The sequence below is a fragment of the Vipera berus genome (assembly GCF_964194415.1).
Source record: "Vipera berus genome assembly, chromosome: 1".
Lineage (NCBI taxonomy): Eukaryota > Metazoa > Chordata > Lepidosauria > Squamata > Viperidae > Vipera > Vipera berus.
The window spans coordinates 240,578,178-240,591,030 of record NC_138202.1 but is presented as its reverse complement, the minus strand read 5'-3'; the positions used below and the strand labels follow the sequence as shown (position 1 = coordinate 240,591,030).

General features: G+C 36.6%; 1 protein-coding gene across 4 annotated transcripts in view; it reads left to right on the top strand.

Moving 5' to 3' along the window:
* Positions 1-12,853, top strand: part of IBTK (inhibitor of Bruton tyrosine kinase) — a 46,755-nt gene that overhangs the window by 23,302 nt on the left and 10,600 nt on the right. For all 4 annotated transcript variants that reach the window (XR_014024713.1, XR_014024714.1, XM_081314611.1 and 1 more), the window contains exons 12-21: positions 81-689; positions 1,331-1,417; positions 3,566-3,648; positions 3,739-3,776; positions 5,757-5,853; positions 6,383-6,484; positions 6,836-6,953; positions 7,590-7,650; positions 9,164-9,291; positions 11,026-11,135. Coding sequence is in view for 2 of the 4 variants with exons in the window: in XM_081314611.1 (XP_081170737.1) it covers positions 81-689; positions 1,331-1,417; positions 3,566-3,648; positions 3,739-3,776; positions 5,757-5,853; positions 6,383-6,484; positions 6,836-6,953; positions 7,590-7,650; positions 9,164-9,291; positions 11,026-11,135 (1,433 nt within the window). In the remaining 2 variants the exon portion in view is untranslated. The remainder of the gene's footprint in view (positions 1-80; positions 690-1,330; positions 1,418-3,565; positions 3,649-3,738; positions 3,777-5,756; positions 5,854-6,382; positions 6,485-6,835; positions 6,954-7,589; positions 7,651-9,163; positions 9,292-11,025; positions 11,136-12,853) is intronic.

Genomic DNA, 12,853 nt, shown 5'->3' with positions numbered 1-12,853 from the left:
AAACCTGAAGATTTTTACAGAATATATTAACAGCTGGATTTCTTGGAAAAATTAATGCTTGCATGCGTTTTTCTTTCCAGTTTGTATGAAATTCCCAATGTGTCAAGATCCGCCATTACTGAAGATTTTGGAAAGTTGTTGACAGAAGCTGAAGTTATGGACACCATCCATGATGTTACTTTCCAGGTTGGCACACGGACTTTTCCTGTGCACAAATACATGTTGGCAATACGCTCTGATTTTTTCCGGAAACTCTTTGTATCAGACCCAAATTGGTTAGATTCTGCTGACCTTTATCGTAAAGATAAAGACGAAGTTGGTTGTGATTTCTTTGTGATGGAGAAACTTCATCCAGACTTGTTTATGTACCTTCTCCAGTACATTTACACAGACTCATGTGATCTGCTGATTCATGGCTACAGTCCCAGAATGGTGTGCAAAGAAAGAGTGGAAGAGAATGAAGACAACTTAATTACAAACTTGAATAAAATAGCTATTCATGGGGACGTTAATAACAAGTCGGCATTTGCAGTTTATAGACGCAACCAAGTACAGATGATGAATGAAAAACAGAGAAGTAAATCAAAACCCACTTCTAAAAAATGCAAAGATTTTGGAGAAGAAATGAACCTTGTTAAAATGTTGCAAATTGCTGCAAAGAAATTTGGTCTTAGCAATTTAAGTTCAAGGTATGTGATGCCATTTTATGATTTTGTACATAGTAGTTTAATCTTCAGGTTAAATATCTGGATCAATATTGATGTGTCTGGTAATGGGTAGTATTCTACATTCAGAAAAAAATATTTGGAAATATAAGGCTTTTGGTATTTAGTTACGTACAATTGTAGCAAAGTTTTGTGAACAGAAAATATTCTTAAGAGGAGGGTTCCACCTTGCTGTTTGAACCAAACAGCTGAAATCATTTACAAATATGCAGAAAATTTAACAACAGAAGTAGTATCTTGTTTGTATAAGTTGTACATTCTACTGCATTAGTATAATAACAAAATTATACAAATTAGTTACGGGTTTTACCAAGGATTTGAAGTAATGCTGCAAATCCTGTTTAGCTTCCCTAATTCCTTTCCTGTTTCTAGGAAGCCTCCATAATCTTTTTACTTTGCTGGCATAGACAAATAAATGCATGCAAAAGCTGACTTTTTTCTAATTCTGAAAAAAAGTGCATTGATTACTGGAAAAATACCATGTATTGAACTTTGGCAGATAAATTTTCTATTGGTTATTTATTGCTACTTTCAAAATAAATTCTTGTAATAACTATGATTTCCCTCTACAAATGTGACTTTTTTATTTATTTTTCTTCGTGTAGGCTAGATGGAATCAGGATAGAAAATGGAAGAGTTAATGTTGTGAACAGAAAAAATGGCAACAAACCAAAGTTCAGTCAGAAAAAATGGTGAGTTTATAGGATTTGGAAGAGGTGGGGATTATAAGGCCAAATAAACCAAAGTGTAATGTAGAAATTACTCCTCATGAATTGCGGTGAAGGGGTTTCACATCTCAATGATGGCTATGAACTATGCTAGAGTGTACCAATCCAAGAAGAGTCATACATGAGAGGCTGAACTTAGTAGAGGGATAAGACTAAACAAGATCCACTGGAAAAGAAAATGACAGTCCACTCCAATTTTCTGCCAAGAAAACCAAATGGACCCTCGCAACCCATTCAATGTCAGTATTATACTAGAAGGTAACTCCTTGGGTCAGAAGCTGTCCAATGAGCTTTGGGGACAGAGCAGAGGGTATTACAAGTAATGCTAGTGATTTATTTTGGACTGAAGCCAATCCTGATGTGCCCAGAAGCAAAAGAAAGTTTAGCATTGCAACATTGGTATGTGGAATGGCAGAATGGTGAACCAAAGCAAACATGATGTTGTCAGATAGAAATGTCAGTACTGGACATTGACATTCCTGGAATTAGCGAATTGAAATAGAACGGAACACATCAGAGTAACATTGGATCTAATGCAGGCAAGAAGATATTAAAATAGCGGAGCATCAGTTAGCAAAGGGAAGTCAAAGTCAGTTCTGCTATACAGCCCGAGAAATGATAGAATAATCTCAACTTGAATGCTAGGCAAAGCAATCAGAAATTTGATGATACAGCTACAACCCTAGAAGCAGAGGAATTGGAGGATGAACACCATGCATTGTGACTTGCAACAACTTGCTGGCTCAACAACACCAGAAATATATGCTGTTAGGATATCTAAGGAGCTAAGGGAGGAAAGCATCTCAGATAGTGGAAAAATGGCTTTGGTGTATAAAGTAAAGCAAGATAGTAACTGGTAAGAATTTTGCGAAAATAATTTCAATACTTATAGCAAAAATAATTTCAATATTTATAACAAATTCTCCAAACTTAAAATATTTCTCTACAAATGCACATTTCTAGATGGGCAAGAGGAAATGAAATTGATGTCTGCAAACAAAAAGGGAGGATCTTTGTTCAATCAGCAAGGACAAGATCTGGCATTGATTGTTGGTTTCGATCATAAATTTCTTTTTGCAAAATGACGACTTAAAATAAAAAAAATTAGAGCAAGAAGAATATGACCTTAGAAGTATTTCATGTGATTATGTAAGAAAGCTCAAGAGCAGATTTAATGGACTAGAATTGATAAGAGTTATTTGAAGAACTCAATATAGTGCAGCTAATATTTAATACTCATTATAGATATTAAATAGAATTAAGTATTCATTCTTTAATCAGTTATGCAAAAAGCAGTTATTGCTTTATTCTTGAATGATTTTTATATTCAAGATGATTTATATTGGCATCATTTAAGACAAATCATAGAAAAATATTCAGAAATTTAAAAAGGCAAAGAAGGCAAAATGGCTTTCTATTATGGTAATATATGAAATATAGCTGAAGAAAGCTCTACATCTGGAGCATTTTAAGCTTAAAATGTTTCCAAACATAGTGACAATGAAAATGTTGCTCCTTCTATAAGGAAAGTATTCCAAGCTCAAAATACACACTTTGAGCTCTGAACATGTCTAGTAGAGTTAGAGAATTCCTCTTTCCTGGCTTTTGCCAGTCTCTTCTGAATATTTTGTAATCACAATTGATAGTCCCAACTTGACCAGAAATATTATGACCCCACTGTGACTATGGCAGAAATGATTTGAGTTTATATTTACTGCTTTGAGCTTGAAATACTTTCACTACAGGTAGAACAGCGTTGGGTCACTCCCACTGTGGTTGGAACAATCAATCCATTTTAAGCTTAAAATGTTTCAGATTTGAAATGCTTTGCAAAACTCTCGTGTGTACAGCAGTTCTGGGTACCAAACTTTAGGATGTCACAGATAAAGATAGCTGGTGCTGAACTTGTACATTGCTTGAAAGATTGTCAGCTCCATCTTTGGTTAATGTTTGAAAAAAGGCTGAAGCTTTCGTGATTGCACGCTTTTTTAAAAACAAATAAATACATTGTGTGTTTACCTCTTAAGCTTTGTAAGGAATAAATTGCTGTTTTGAATAATTAGTATAATCTTTGTATATATTGTATTCTATATAACGTAATTTTTTCCCCAGTTCGCACCTTTGTGACGTGACTATCAAGTCTAAAGATGGAAAGGAATTCCCATGCCACAAATGTGTGCTCTGTGCCAGACTTGGTAGGTATAATATAAAGTGGCTCGGGCTAGTTTATTAATAGTTCCATGTCTTTTTAATATGTGTCCGAATGAAATCTCTCTCCTTTGCAGACTACTTTCACAGTATGCTGAGCAACTCTTGGATTGAGGTGAGTGTGCAGATGCGTTACCAATGCCTTTTTTAAAAAAGAAATTGTGCAAAAGTATTTACTGGGGATTATGTGAAGAAAATAATTTATTATGAAGTATATTAAAGTAATGCCCTATAGATGCCTGTTAAGAATGAAAATCATTCAAGAAAAAAGCATTTGCTTTTTGTATAATTGATTAAAGAATGCATACTTCATTTTAATACTTATAATTAGTATTAAATATTAGCTTCACTATATTGATAGATTTTAATGACATGATATGTATACAAATATGACAGTGGGAAGCAGGACCTTGCTCAGTGGGAAAAACTTCAGATATTGAGGGAAAAGGGAAGTATTAAATAGTTAATAATAAAACTGTTCACATGGAAGAAAATTAAAATGTCCTCACTGCCTATTAGAAGTGGCCTTGGTAGACCTTAGTAGGATTAGTTAACTTTTATAGAAATTGTATTTGTGATTTTTAAAAAAAGCCACTGTAACAACGACAGCAGCAGCAGCAATTCTTTTCTCATACTGTGCCAGCCAGTATAATCCCAGCCGATATCTGGATCCTGGAGCAAGGCCACCCCCTTTTTCCTATTGTCACATATTCTCTCGTAGTGAAGTCCATGTGGTCTGGTGAAGCCATTAGGCATTCTGTTTACCACATTTATTAACCCCTGATCCCATTTTGGAAGATTCTTTGATTCTTCACTCTTGTACTCCATTTATTTCCATTTTGCTATGTCCTCTTTTCTGAATGCTTGGGTTCCTTGCTATTCTCCTGATTGCAACGGAATAGATTTTTCCATAGCCTTAACTGTGGCTAGTTAAGTGGCACATTTATTATTTATCACTCAACTTTCTAAAGTTGCCCAACTCGTAAACCATTCTGAAAGTTAAAAGCGACATCCAGTACAATAAAATATAAAACAGAGATTTCATGGGTTGTTGGTAATGGTAACAGAGGCAATTGATTTATTGCTGGATCTGGCACTTCATTTCCTAGGGCTGTGCCTGAATGAGCATGGCTTGTTATATCACTAATAACGTGCACATATTAGTGTTATGTAACAGTAATCCAAGCCTTCCCCCCCACTCCCCAATTGCACTGGGAATTCTTTTTGTGTGAATGTTCAATGGTTTTTCTATTAAATCTTGAAAGCATGAAATCAGATCGAGTCTTTTTCAAATTAGTGTATACTGAAAGTGCCAGTGGATGACTAATAGCTATGGAGCATTTAGTAGACTCCCTTACAATTATTTTCCAAAATGGAGTATTGCCAAAATTTTTGAAATAATTCAGTTATGTCTTCAGGATACTGTGTTTATATGAAATTTTCCCCCTTGTTTGCATTTGGCTTGATAGTTCAGAACAATAGATGAGGCGTGGATGTGATGTACTGTATCATTAATTCCCATACAATATACTATGAGAACATAAGGGCTTGTATGGATCCAAAGCAGTTGCTATCAGAAGAGCCTGCCAACTGCTTTTTAGCTTTATTCTGCGCATTAGCTTTCTGGCAACTGATCTCATTGGAAATAAATAATTCTGTGAAGTCTCTTCGTTGGATAGGTTTCCATCATCTTTCAGATAAGAGGTATGTAAGCACAACCCATGTAGAAACCGGCGTTGGTTAAATATATTGCTTTTGTACTTATTATGCTAAAATGTAGGAAGCATTAATCCAGTTGTCATGGGAAAAGGCATACCTTGGATAATACAATTTTGGGAAAATCCCTCCTGATTTTCAAGAATGAAAGCAACCTAATTTCTCATATAACATATACCAGTGTGAACTATCAACAGAATAAGCAAATGATGTTCATTATCTGAAAATCATAGATACTGATTTCTTAATAGTTATTTTGTGTGGGCAGCATATGTCTCTTGAAATCTGACGACTTGTTTTGAAAATTCTTAGCAAAATTGTCCTGGATTATAAAGTGGATTTGCACTGAAAATGTTTGTGTAAACTCCTTTTCATGTAGGCAACATGTTGTGCATCTCTAGAGTTGCCATTCCCATCTGAAATCCTGCAGGTCATCCTGGATTATATTTACACAGATGAAGCTGTTGCAGTAAATGGTAAGGGCATTGACATCTCTTACATTACCAGAATAAAAATGAGTAGTGTTAGGAATTAATAGGACGTTTGAGTATCCTTTGAGAAAATTCATGTTGCACATAATTAGGGATAAGATAAACATCGGTAGTGGAAATTGGGGGTAAAAAAGAAAGTAGTATGGACAGCTCCAAACTGGTATGAAACTCCACTTCAGGTGAGGCCAAGATTACATGAGGAAGGAACGCTCTTCATTTAAAATTAGCATCCTATATTCCCCACAGTAACTGTTACAAATAGTAAGATATTTTTGAAAATATGTTTGTAGAAAGGTGAAATGAGGAAAAGGGTAAAAGAGTAATTCATTGTGGAAAATGAAATAGAAGTATTTCTAGGGGGCAACTTGCATATTCTTATTCAATCATTTGAAACCATTAGGTGTAAAGTGAATTAATATACTACAAATGGTAGCATGTGATGATATTGGTTCATGGACAGTAAGTAGAGTGAGTTGAAAATTTGTTCAAGTTGCAATTTTTCACTGATTTTCAGAATCTCAAAATGTGGAATTCATCTGCAATGTTCTTGTGGTGGCAGACCAGCTCCTTATGTTACGGTTAAAAGAAATTTGTGAAGTAGCCATTACAGAAAAATGTGAGTTTTTGTTTCAGAATGTTGTACTTTCATTTCCTATTAAAATAATGTAGAAATTTGTGTCACAGTGAGCACATGGTCATGTTGTTTATTAATCATGGAAGAACAAATCCCATTCTTAAAAAAAAAGAGCAGTTACCCAAAGTTTTCAATCTGTGTTCCATGAATTCTTGCTGTCAGTGTGATCTGAGTATGCATTGAAAAAAAACTCCCTAGAACCTTGTGAGTATGCTGAAATATGGTTATAGACCTTTCTTGATGTACAGATCCTGTACAATTGGCACCAGGTGAAAAGTGATCACCTTATTTGTCATGTTCTCCAAATAAATAACAAATATTTATAAATTTCAGTGACTTTAAAGAATACTGCTGAGCTCCTGGAATTTTCAGCCACCTACAATGCTGAACAGCTAAAACAGTCCTGCTTGCAGTTCATTGTGTTAAACATGGCAGCCATACTTGAAACACGGTAAGAGCAGGGCCTTATCTATATGTCTTACTGAATGATTACACATCCTTTAGCCCTCTCTCCTATTTGGAAATATGAAACCTAGACATCAAAATCAAACTGTCTAGAGGCAAGATTTTCTTCTGCTTTTTAATTGAAACAGGACAAAAGTACTAAAAATAGGAATAACAGAATTATAATAATTAACATAATCCATATATTTAATAAAAACACCCACAGTTTGAATATATACCTACATGAGGTGTAAATTTTTTTTCTTTAAATGCTGCTATTAAACCAATTCTGTTTTCACATATGAAGAGTTTTGAAGTTAAAACAGCCGATTTGAGTGTTCTGACCTCATATCAGAACATACACATTCCAAAAATTGTATTTTGAGGGTGAAATAAAACATTTTGACAGGTTTCAAATTTTGCTCCAATGGAATGCATCCATTTCAAGGTGCTGTTTTGTCCAAGTTCAAAATGCCTCTTTTCTCAATTCCGGTCAGTTAGAACTTAAGCCTAGTATACTCTATGCTTTAAGAAAACAATTTTTTAAAAAATATTCAGAAATCAATATGTTCACCTTTCATTGATTACTGCTGGGGCACAGCAGGATTTAATTACTGAATCACATTTCATTTGTATTTGTCAGAGTTCTGGATGTTTTAAGTGATGAAGTTTTGAAAGATCTTTCTATCTCTTACAGAAAAATGGTGAGTTCTGCACTGATTAGCTAAAACAGACTACAGGCTGCAATTTAAATTAACACAAAAGATAAAATTTCCAGGTACCTTGTTTCCCCCAAAATAAGACCGGGTCTTTTTTTTTTGCCTCCAAAAGAGGCACCAGGTCTTATTTTGGGGGGATGTCTTACCTCTGGCACTGACAGCCCCGCCCAGCAGGTCCACTTCTGGGGCTGAAGGAGAAGCTTCATTCTGCAGCTGCATTCCGGCTTGCATTTTGCAGTCAGAGGCCTTTCCAGAAGGTCTACGCAGTTGAGTATCGAGCTATGAATTCAATCCATAGCTCTGTTCTTGGCTGGAAAGGCCTGTGACTGAGAAATGCAGGCCTGGCTGCAGAAAACGTCTCAGAAGAAGTGGGCCGGCGAGAAGAGGCCTGGCTGCAAGATAAGTAGGTGCGGGGCACGTGGGACAGATCCACACCCCCGCCCCCACCCTAGCTTGATTTTTAAGGGCTTAATTTTGGGGTAAGGGCTTATATTGGGCCCACCTCCAAAAAAATCAAGCTAGGGCTTATTTTGGGGGTAGGCCTTACTTTCGGGGAAACATGGTATCTGGGTGAAGACTAAGTGATAAGGTTTATTTTGAAGTTATTTTTTTAAAAAATTGAAATTCTCTTCCCAGTTTATTTGGGGTTATAAGTGGCATTGATAGCAGTCTCATGCTTCATTAAAATTATAGAAAGATATTGTGGGATGTTCCAAATAAAATGAAATGCACTAGTGAATCTTGGCAGAGTGAGTAGTTGCTCATTTTGTAAAAGAACATAAGTTTTAGTATTAGCAATGCAGCTTTGAAAGTAGCATAACCAGTTGAGCAGCACAACTGATGGTAGCATGGAATACATACGTGGGAACCAAGATGCTTGCAATTAATGTGAAACTTTTGGAACATCCCTATTCAATATTTCATTATTTCTCTATGATAACTTTCAGGTTTTAGGTCTAGAAATACCATGATATTCCAGCATTCATGCTTGTAAATTTGGCGTTACTATCCAGAGCCCAAATATTGTGAGATTTTGGTAAATTCATTTTTAATTTTTACTGTCCTTGACATCATTTATGAATGCATAGGAGTGGGTGCATCCTGAAAAGATTGGCCAACCCTGATGTTGCTTTTTTTCTTTGCAGAAAAAGTTGATTTAGAGAATAATATAGTTCAGTTGATTTTCTTTTTATATTGCATTACATTTCTGTGGCAGCAAAAAACAATGTTTCATTTTGTATAATAGAAGTAAAAATGCATGAACATTTTCTACTTTTTGATAAAGAAGGCTGCATATGTGTTTTTTATACATTGTTCTCTGAGATTCATTCATTCATTCATTATATAACACTGTTAGAACATTGTAGCACTCTTTAAACTCTACATTCCCCCCCCCCAGAATTCAAGCATCCTAACAGCTTTTTCAAATATAAATTTGATACTTTCCTTTTCCCCCCCCTCCAAATTTCCAAATTAAAAAGATGTTATAATGTTGCAGATTCCCGCTATGGAGCGCAGAGTAATTACTCCATACCAAGATGGTCCTGATATTAGTTCTCTGGAGCCTGAGGAAGGAGAAACCTTTGTCTTCCTAAAAGAGGAACGGAACACAGAGCAAGCTTTGCAGTGAGAATTCTATTTCTTCTGATAGAAGTATTCTTCCGTCTTCTGAATTCTTCTGAATGAAGGTCTTCATTCTTCCAATTGAGTCTTCAGTGAAGTAGCCTTTAAGTGCAGCTCCATGTGTTACAGTAGAGCCTCAGAGCTGCTACTCTGGGGCTGCTGTTTGCATTGGCCTTCAGTCTTTTGCCCATGTGTAAAACCATTTATGCTGAAAAGCAATACCTGAGCAAAGTAGCACACTTTGTCACTTAGATTGCAGGATTTTGAGTCCTGCTTCACTCCAGAGAAGACAGTCCGGAGGGCTCTGAAGTACTGCCACTCCATATAGCACTAATATTTAAGAAACAGTCATACATTTGGAATGGAATTAAATATCTTTCTTAATAAAGTGGGACTGCCAGACTTCAGAGGTTCCCCCTCCCTTTCCCCGAGTCAACAGGCTCAAAGAACAGGGCCCATTTTATTGTTGGGGGAGGGGCAAAGGAGGCACAATGTGTATTGAAAGTTTTGTAATGCCTTAAAAGCACCAATTTCACTCTTAAAAACTTTGAAGGACGCTTGCCACGCTGCAGAAAGTCTGGTCCAGCCTTCAAACAGCTGAGAGTTGTGTTCTCTTCTCTTAGAACAGGGGTGTCAAACTCAATTTCATGGAGGGCCGCATCAGCATTGCAGTTGCCCTCAGGGGGCCGGGTGGGTGTGGCCTGGGTGGGCGTGGCCTGCTGGGTGGGCATTGCTAAAGTGTGTATGGCCTACTGGGTGGGCATGGCCAGCTCTACATCGTTCGCATCAAGGGTGCCTATGGGGGCCCGGGCAGGAGTGGGACAGATCTGAGGGTCTCTGGCAGGAGGAGGGTCTCTGGGCCAGGGCCAAGGCAGTGGGGGCCGTTCCCTCACTGTTTCCAGGATGGCTTCGCGGGCCGCATGAAACCACTTCACGGGCCGGATCTGGCCCCCGGGCCTTGTGTTTGACATGTCTGTCTTAGAAGATCTTCTTTGATACTTCTTGAGTACTATAAATGGCTGCTGTAGTTTCCATGGTCTTGATTCAAGCTAAACAAGAAGGAAGAGAAGAGGTTAGGCAGCTTCAGTGTTCAGGTGTTGAACCTAGCCAGCCTGTACTATGAGTAGTAAGCCCACTTTAGTGTTACGGTACAAGGTAAATTGCAGAGTACTAAAGGAACCTTGGAATGGAATTAAAAGTTTTTCTAAATTGAGCTAGAAAACCATTGATCTTGAATTTGGAGAAATTTTAATCTGGAAAGCTCTAGTAAGAGGGAAGGACATTTCAAATCAGGGTGTTTTTTTTTGGAAAATGGCACCTTTAAGACGCGTGATGCATCTGGTTGGGAAATTCTGGAAGTTGCCGTACACATATCATAAAAGTTGCCAGGTTTGAATAATCCTGAATAATAATGTTTTAGGTCTTTCTCTGATGTCTGGGGCTGTCTACCACAGTTGATGGGGCAGCAACACACAATTAGTGGAATTCTTCCCTATAGAGAGGGGTGTTTTCCACTGAGCTTTTGCTGTGTTAAGGGGAATTACTACAATTGTTATGTGCTTCCTTTCTCAATATAATGGGAAACCGTGCCAGTGAATGTCAATATGTTGTCTGCAAAAAGGATGAGGAGTCTGCCTGTTGCCTAGAGATTACAGGGTACCAATGATCACTTTAATTACTTTGAAGGAATTAGTGAGATGGAAATCAATATTGGTTGTGTTGTTTTTTTTAAATTAGAGAAGCACTCCTCAAGAAAGCTAAAGCAAAGGCTAAAAAGAAACCTCGAAGACGTTCCGACAGTTCAGGAGGGTATAATCTGTCAGATATTATACAGAATCCACCTACAGGTTAGTGGCAAAAAGCAGAGCTAATCTATTTTTTTAAGAGTGATTTTAGGTAACTTCCTACATAATGGCACAATTATAAAGCATGAACTTTAACACACGGCTTACAGTGGCTGGGGCTTTTTGTAGTGCTAGAATTAACTTAGGAATTTGATGTAGCCCAAGGTTGGGAAAGATTGAGGGCAATAGAAGAAGGGGACGACAGAGAATGAGGTGGCTGGATGGAGTCACTGAAGCAGTAGGCGTGAGCTTAGATGGACTCCAGAAGATGGTAGAGGACAGGAAGGCCTGGAGGAACATTGTCCATAGGGTCGCGATGGGTCGGACACGACTTCGCAACTAACAACAACAACAACAACAAAGGTTCAATTAATTCATAAAGGAAGAGCATTGTGTGCTAGATTTGTTGAAAGAGTTTGTAAGAGATGTTTCACAATGCACAATAGCACGAATGAAGCAGCTCTCTTTGAATCATTACAGGAGCTATGTCCTTTTCACATCTTGTGTAGCTGCTTTAAAAGCTATACATGCACAGCCACTTTACTTTGTTGGTCATTTCAGAGAACTGGAGACAGTTTTCAGAATACCAGAAAAAGATGCCATCATTTTAATTACTTGAAGCAAGATTCATGTTAACTTTTTTATATATATCTTCCCCTTACATTCATTCAAGGAGGTAAAATTTAAGAAGTGTTGGGGTTTTTTGCTGAAGCAAGTTAATACATATCCAACAACCACAGTGCTTTTTTTCCTATAACATCATACACAACGAGTTTACTGCCATTAGTCCATGGAGAGATCACATAAAAGGAGATTGTAAAATGAAAAATACTACAATGTCTTGTGAAATTCAAATGTTGAAGTTTCTTTTCTGTAAAGTTGATCACAATACTGGGAGGTGGCTGCAGTTTACAGATATCTCAGTAAAGAGAGAGGATCAGAATGATATAGTTATCTGAAAAATTACAATAACCCAAACACACAAGAATTGCATGATATGATTTAGTAACCATGTTACATGTAAATACACATTGTTCCTCTTAATGAATGCATACTCTAGTTATAATGTTTACTTATTATAACAATGTTTACTTATTAACACAAGACTTATTAAGATATAAACTTGCTGATTAAACACACAGCTCAAGAAATGGTGAATATAGATTTGAACTCCAGATGTTTTCAGTCTTTGAGTTTCAATTTCGTTCAGGTTTAAGCTGGGAACTATTTTGAAGTAATGCTTTATTAATTAATTAATTAATTAAATTTATATGCTGCCCATCTCACTATCCAAAGTGACTACTTCAAGCCTCATTGATCTTAATGGTTACATCAAGCATACACATAAATATTCTTTGTTTGACAGCAGTAAAGCCCCAAAAACTTCATCACTTTCTGAGTATAATCTACCCTTATATTTTAAGAAGGTTTTTTTTACAAAAAATAACACTTCCTTGATTATACAATGATTATTTAATTAAAATGGGTGCAATAGTATTTCAGACAGAGCATTTCTGCCTGTGTCAGTCACATAGACTTAACTTACATTGAGTTAAATAGTTGAGCATTTTAGAGTTCCCTATAATAAAAAATATATTTAGTGTCCTGCACATAGCAGATTACTTATTTTTTTCATGTCATTTTTGTGTAGCTTTAAAGTAACATTTCAGAATGACATTTTTGAATTGTGTGAAATTAATACTATTAAACGTAATATGTGT